The following is a 7,937-nucleotide window of genomic DNA, read 5'->3' as shown; positions in this document are numbered from 1 at the left end:
AGTAAATATTGAAAGTGTAGATTTATATTTCCTTATCTGTGGTCAAAGAACTTGCATGTTCGTTTTTCCCTTTACAAGTTGTTGTTTATCACTTCATAAGTTTACATTCATTTTAAAGATATTGACCCGGAAATAAGAGGATTACAGTTAAAAAGTGCATTATATAAAACAAATAAAGAAAAATATGAAAATAGGCACCCATGTTGAGCTTTTATAAACAAGCTCCTTTATTTGATTTTATAAAAGACACACACTCTACTCGCCCGTGGCGCGCGCCACCGAATAGGACCGAGCAAACAGAACGTTATTTGTCTTTCTGAATTTACAATTTTTAAAATCCTATCCTTCTGATTTTTCGAAACCTCTTTTTAATATTTTAGACATTGTCCACCAATCTGATCTTTTCACAAGAATTGATGAATGTCATATCAAATGAAAAAAGTTTATCTAAAATATTAGTGTCACGAATTATATGTTTATTTTAGAAAAATGGCACTTTTCAAAAATACACTTTCTCTTGATGCTTCATCTTACTGAAATTTTTTTTAAAGAACTAATGTTCAATAAAGCTAAAACAATTTTAAATAAAGTTCAAAGATTTGAGATTGATTTACATAATGATGACATAGATCACGAGCAGGTGCACGACCGTCTACACAAAATCTTCAGTATCGCCGAAGTCATTAAATATTGATAGTATAATTTCCGGGGCTCTCCTGATCTCTAGGAATGCTCCGCCTTGACAATGTTAACAAGATCTCTCGGCCACTAATGACTTCTTGTCGAGTTTATTAATTAGAGATAATTGGGGGTCGCATCTTCAGTTGATCTTGAACATAAAGTAACATTTCTGCTCTGCATCCAGATTTTACTGTGTAATTGAAGGGTACATCTCAACGGATTGATATCCATATTTAGATTTCTTTTCACTGAAATATTTGAGAATGGCCAACAGCACAGAATACAGGATTACGGAGGGGGAGGGGAGGCACATATTCCTCCAGCTTTCAGTAACTTTGAGGGTGTCCAGAAGGGAGATGAAAATGAAAATTTTTTAAAAAGATTTTTTCATACATTTTACATAAACATATGATATTTTGTTATGGCAACCAGCTTTTAAAAAAAAATTGCAAGGAAGTAGAACAAATAGGATACAATGAGATGTCACATATTGAAGTGACTTTTCACATATTGAAGTGACTTTTCTCAAAACAATATAAATGCTAAAATTATAAAATAGAATAACATTAATTTTTTTTTTGCATTTTCAAGGCTTAGTGTTATTTTTCTAGACGATTATCTTTTTAATTATTAAACAATTACAGTCGATTTAAGGGTCTTTCACTATTTCTAAAGCTTCCGTGAAGCACCCACAATTATCCCTGTGACGTTATCAGGGGGATGCTGGGATAGCTAAGATGACAGATCGAGGCTCGTCCACTGATCACAGCCTTTAAGGGCAATCTCATCAATTATTAACATATACAGATCGAAAAGAAACTGTTGAAGAGAAAATTATATCATTACAATTCCCGTACTAATTTCCGGAAAGTCCGCCTCGCAGCTACCTTGGTTTCTTTTAGACATGCAAAGACAGACCAAGCAACCATGGACGTGTTTTCTGAGAGAAAAGTTTCGTCCTGTCTGTTTTCACCTGCTTCAGAAGTGGTACAAGCAGGTGGTCACAACCATGCTGCTCTCCACAGCATCCCAAACTCAGTGTGCAAAGGGATGACTGTGAAGTACAGAAACCGCGGGAAAAAATCTGGCGGGAAAACGACGTATCGGCACGTGCCGCATAGAGAGAAACCGCCACATCTTGTGGCGCGACGTAATGCCAGAGAACGCAGACGTGTAGAAGCCGTCAATGAAGCATTTCAGAGATTACGGAAAAGGGTGACAGGAGAAGTCAAACAAAAACGTTTGTCCAAAGTCCGAACCCTTCGAGTAGCCATTGATTATATCAACAAATTACAGAGGATGATAATGGAACATGACCAGGAAGTATGTGACAGACACTGTCGAGGTACTCCTCGGCGGGAAAGAAGAAGACAAAGTGAGGAAGCCGATTCTGTGTCCTTCTCCGCTGGAGCAGTTTTGTTTGACATCTGTAACACGGAGGATAACAACTTAGGATATCAGGTATACTTCAGCCCTTCCACTACTCACACTAGCCTTAAATATTCCAAATATTGGATGTATAAAAGTCCGGTGAACGTCAGATATTTCGGACTACACTGCCACTGAAAACTTATTATTCTTGTACATGTACTTTTATTTTATTTTTGAATGAAATTATCCAATAGATCCACCTAAAATACAAAAATCTATATTTTTCTTGCCATAAAGTATTGTTTAGAAAGGAATATTTATAACATATGTTGAAGCTACACATTTTGTACATTCTTATCCATTCAGCAAATCTCGGACGATCCAAAATAAATTTATTGCAGTGCTCTTTTTCTATTAAGGCTTAACTACTCTAAAAATGGTCAGGGCTAGCTTAAAATAATCTTGATTTATTCACGCATATTATTATTATTTTAAAAGTATAGCAATGTTTCCAGAATTTTATTAAAACCAGATCAGCTCTAGAAATACGAACATTAAAAAAAATTCAACGTTAACGGAAAATAGCTAATTATATCCAATAATGATTTGTTTGACCTTTTACAGCATGTATCGTATTCGCTTTGGTCGAGAGATTTAAGAAAAATTGTAATTATTTCATTTTATTTAACTTTTTTATTCACTGGAATATAAGAAAAAAGTAGTTTTTCAAAGGTATCTGAAATTATTACTGCACACATAAATTGTATGGAAGTTATAAAATGAAGCTACCCTGTTATTAAATACTAGTAATGCATGTTCAGTGTACACAATGTAATTGAATTTGTCTAGTGCCCTTGCTCCACAATTATATTTTCAAGAACATTTTCAGAAAGGTGTGTTTTATATACATGTATATGTACTACTTAAAAAAATATGAGTTTTACTAAAAGAGATAACAAACAGTATTCGAGCTGAATAATTTACCTCCAACAAAAATTTGTTGACTTTAAAAGAATCCCTTGGTTTACGCTGTTGTGTACTGTTCACTGAAGAATCCATTACGTTGTTATGTATTGTTCACTCTGAAGAATCCATTACGTTGTTTTCTACGGTTGACCTGTGAATCTCCTAGCTGTTTTGTACTGTTGAACTAAGAAACCCTTGCATTTTTTGTACAGTTGACCTAAGAATCCTTTGCGTTGTTTTGTTCTGTTGGCTTAAGAATCCTTTGCTTTGTTTTGTACCGTTGACCTTAGAATCCTTTACGTTGTTTTGTACTGTTGACCTTAGAATCCTTTACGTAGTTTTGTACTGTTGACCTACGAGTCCTTTGCGTTGTTTTGTACAGTTGACCTAAGAATCCTTTGCGTTGTTTTGTACCGTTGACCTAAGAATCCTTTACGCTGTTTTGTACCGTTGACCTTAGAATCCTTTACGTTGTTTTGCATTGTTGACCTACGAGTCCTTTGCGTTGTTTTGTACAGTTGACCTAAGAATCCCTTGTGTTGTTTTGTACCGTTGACCTAAGAATCATTTTCGTTGTTTTGTTCTGTTGAACTAAGAATCCCTAACGTTGTTTTGTAGTGTTGACCTAAGAATTCCTTACGCTCTATTTTATTGTTGATCTAATAATCCCTTACGTTGTTTTGTAGTGTTGCCCTACGTTGTTTTATTCTGTTGACCTTTTGTTCTGTTGGCTTAAGAATCCTTTGTGTTGTTTTGTACAGTTGACCTAAGAATCCTTTGCATTGTTTTGTACAGTTGACCTAAGAATCCTTTACGCTGTTTTGCTCTGTTGACCTAAGAATCCTTTGCGTTGTTTTGTACTTTTGACCTAAGAATTCTTTACGCTGTTTTGTACCGTTGACCTAAGAATCCTTTATACTGTTTTATACGGTTGATCTAAGAATCCTTTGCGTTGTTTTGTACCGTTGACCTAAGAATTCTTAATGCTGTTTTGTTCTGTAGACCTAAGAATCCTTTACGCTGTTTTGTACAGTTTACCTAAGAATTCTTTACGTTGTTTTGTTCTGTAGACCTAAGAATCCTTTGCGTTGTTTTGTACAGTTTACCTAAGAATCCTTTACGTTGTTTTGTACTGTTGACCTAAGAATCCTTTGCGTTGTTTTGTTCTGTTGACCTGAGAATCCTTTTCGCTGTTTTGTTCTGTTTGCTTAAGAATCCTTATCGCTATTTTGTACAGTTGACCTAATAATCCTTTGTGTTGTTTTGTACAGTTAACCTAAGAATCCTTTACGCTGTTTTGTTCTGTTGACCTAAAAATCCTATGCGTTGTTTTGTTCTGTTGACCTAAGAATCCTTTGCATTGTTTTGTTTTGTTGTCCTAAGAATCCTTTGCGTTGTTTTGTACTGTTGACCTAAAAATCCTGTACACTGTTTTGTACAGTTTACCTAAAATCCTTTGCGTTGTTTTGTACAGTTGACCTAAGAATCCTTTGCGTTGTTTTGTACAGTTGACCTAAAAATCCTTTGCTTTGTTTTGTGCAGTTGACCTAAGAATCCGTTGCCTTGTTTTTTACAGTTGACCTAGGAAATCCTTTACGTTGTTTTGTATAGTTGACCTAAGAATCCATTACGTTGTTTTGTGTTATTGACATTGCTTTGTTATGTATTGTTGACTGAAAGATCCCGTACATTGCTATGTACTGTTGACTTAATGATCTCTTACGTTGATTTGTACTGTTGACTTAATGATCTCTTACGTTGTTTTGTACCAAACAACATAAGGGATCCTTAAGTCAACACATTTCTGTTGGAGGCAAAAAGTTGACTAAGGATCCCTGACGTGCTGAGCAAAATTACTCAGCTGCATGTTGAAAATACGGTCTCATATATTTTTTTACACACAAGAAAATGTTCAATATTCAATGTTAAAAATATCTCCCGTGCCAATTTTAATAACCCGTGTCAAACAATTTCGATTCAGGTGTACTAATCAAGATGTTATATTCTTTCCAAGTTTTGCCATTACACTCAAGATTGTTTTGTCAATGCCCTGATGATTTCATTGTTTGGGAAAATTCTTGATGAGTTGCCTATTTTTATTTATTTATTGTATTTTCAGACCACTAATGCACGTGAAGATGATCCATATTTTCCAGAGTATGGATCTCTGGGAATGAAAGAAATCAGCGTTCTACCCGACTTATAAATGAACAGTGGCACGTCAGCGAGTTATCTCCCGTTCCCTACAATTGGTTCGCCAAGTTCATCTGGAGTATCAACAATTTAATTTTCCCCCTCAAAAACATCATGTGTTCATAGTGGCGAAGAAAAGTGCTTTTGAGGATTTTTTTTCATTGTGTGATTTAAATTTAAAGATTGTGGGATGTTTAAGTGTACGGTCGATAAGATTGAACCTCCAAGTGATGACCATTTGAAACACACACTGTCTTCTGCTGTACAAACTTGGACGGGCTGATTTGACTTTTCTTCAGCGCAAGGTTATCTGTTGGAGAATATCAGGATTATGATTTTTTTTATTGTTATTATTTTGTCAGCACCTTATTGAAACAAAAGCTGCTAGATAATATGACATCTGCAGTTCTGCATTATCAATTCTTTGTGAAAGACAATTTTTTGATATATTACGTTCTTTCATGTTAAAGCAAGGAGATACCAATTCCACATTACAAACATACTGGTTTATGCAACTTTTGGTTAAATTGTACTGTGCTGATATAAGTATCCAAGGCAGACACAATGTCTATACTAGTCATAAGGGTTGATTTGTAGAACGAGAAAACGACATCAGACGTCATCTTTGATCATTTCCCTTTGATATACACCCTTATCTCCCTTTGTAATGACGTGATGTCACAGAAAATGTCATCCATTTGGCGCCTTTACAAATCAACACCTTTTTATCGCCTTTACACTTCTTGAATCTTACTCTGTAGTACGAAACAGCGACATCTGTTTGGAGTATGCAGAGTTTCTGACTTCTGCTGGACTCTGGGAACATTAGTGTTTTGGTTACTTGGCTTTTACAAATGGCGTCCCTTCCTGAAATCACGGTCTGCGCCATGATGACCTGGTTATTGAGTTCGGACACCACGACCCTCTTGACTTTAGGCTAAAGCGCTCACACTTCATGATTAAAACCAGGGACCTATTAAAACATGTGCATTTATATATTTCGATGTGTTCAGTGGATATCCCAATCGTTAAAAATATATATGCACAGGAGAATAAATTAGTATTGTTGCATTAAAAATTTATACGTGAATAATAAAAAGTATTGTAAACATTTAACAATGCCTATCGTTCAATTCAGGAGAGACGAGTAGTACTGATTATCGTTACACAAAATGAACTGAAAATTTAATCTGCAACTACAAGTACTTTGATTGCGACATTTTTTTTCCGCGTGCCTGTTCACCTGAGTTCGTAACAAGTGATAACTATTATTGCAATTGGACTAAACGCCTCCCAAAGAAAACTTTTATTGTAGCGCAATATTTTCATAGCTCTTCAAAACGATTGTCGAGGTAATCTAGATTATTGTCGGTCCACCAAAGCTCTTAAGTTTTCCTGACGGGGAGATACTGTATCAGACTCCATTATCACCGAGCTTCAGGTGACGTGACTAAAGGGGCAGATAACCTCTCCGAAAATTAGGGAACTAGTTTGGACCCTACGACCTTAATATCGGAATGGGTTATTGAAAGTTCTAGGCTTACCTTTGATGGAGAAAATCGGGATCGAACATATCACAAAACAATGTAGAACAGTAAAAATATTGATAAACGAAACCCAAAATTTAAAATCGAAAGTGGAAATTTCAGTAGCACCCATTTTTAGAAGGTAAAGCGTAATACATATTGTAAAAAAATATTATAAATTAATGCTTCTGAAACTAAAATAGGAATTGATAATACTGAAAAATAGCATGGAATAATATGCAGTCATGTTTCCTTCCTGTCTTTACAGCTTGTTACCTCTGCTATCCAGTAATTAATCAACGATTTCTTACGGCAGAGAAATGGATGTTGTTTACAATATTTCGCTTGTATAAGGTATAAAAGGAGGATCTACAAAGCCTTATACCTTACATTAAAACTCCATTTGTGTGGCATTTTAGCACAATATGCCAGGTATTTAAGTCCCATCTCCATGACAGTATTTTATAAAAAGTTTAAACAGAGATTAGTGTCAAAAAGAAGATGAATGGCGGGTAGTGTAGTATGTAGTAAGAAAACGCCACAATTAAGTGAAGCACCAACATTTTTAAATCTCACATGCTATATATAGAATCTTGCTAATCATCAATTTATTTCTTTTTTCAAAATATTTTTCAAAGATGCCGCTATAAAGAGAGATCTTGCAAAATATTTAAGTCAAGAAGCGTTGCATTATTACATAATATGACAACGCTCGGCGAGTGACGGTATTAGGTGCACACGTGCAATGCACGCACCAGAGACAGCGAAGCGCTTCAGTAGAACCCGTCTGCATATACCGGTATTAAAAGGATACTATTTAAAATTTGTCATTTAGATTTGGGGGCTAAAAAAATAAGTTATGAGCGAAGGGGTAAAATATAGAGTACTTCAGATGCAGCGTCAGGGGCACGCTGCCATTGGTGGTGAATTCAAACAAACAATGAAGGATAGAGAGGAACCGCGAACTAGCGTAGATTGATGAGAATTGTGATGAATATATAATGAGCTTATTTAAATTCACTTCTTTACATTCTTAATATTAATTGCAGGAGAGATATGCTTGTTTTGTTAAAATATTCAAGACATTTACTGATACAAAGAATGGGGGAAAATGCTGATTGATTTCCTTTCTGTTGGCATAAATATAAAAATGATTCTAAAATGTTTTCTTTATTCCAGTATCGTAAATCTTTTTTATAT

At 35.1% G+C, this 7,937-nt stretch overlaps 1 protein-coding gene across 1 annotated transcript; it reads left to right on the top strand.

Annotated features, from left to right (window-relative positions):
* Nucleotides 1-1,561: 1,561 nt before the first annotated feature.
* Nucleotides 1,562-5,346, top strand: LOC134241798 (achaete-scute complex protein T8-like). Its single transcript, XM_062723819.1, has 2 exons — nt 1,562-2,142; nt 5,138-5,346. The coding sequence occupies exons 1-2, from the start codon at nt 1,609-1,611 to the stop codon at nt 5,222-5,224; spliced, it is 621 nt and encodes a 206-aa protein (XP_062579803.1). The 5' UTR covers nt 1,562-1,608; the 3' UTR covers nt 5,225-5,346.
* The last annotated feature ends 2,591 nt before the right edge of the window (nt 5,347-7,937 follow it).

This window comes from Saccostrea cucullata, unplaced genomic scaffold, assembly GCF_032062105.1.
Source record: "Saccostrea cucullata isolate Sc308-1 unplaced genomic scaffold, CSIRO_AGI_Scuc_v1 ctg6828, whole genome shotgun sequence".
NCBI lineage: Eukaryota > Metazoa > Mollusca > Bivalvia > Ostreida > Ostreidae > Saccostrea > Saccostrea cuccullata.
Note: the sequence above shows the minus strand (reverse complement) of the source record. Positions and strands in the feature narration are given on the sequence as shown.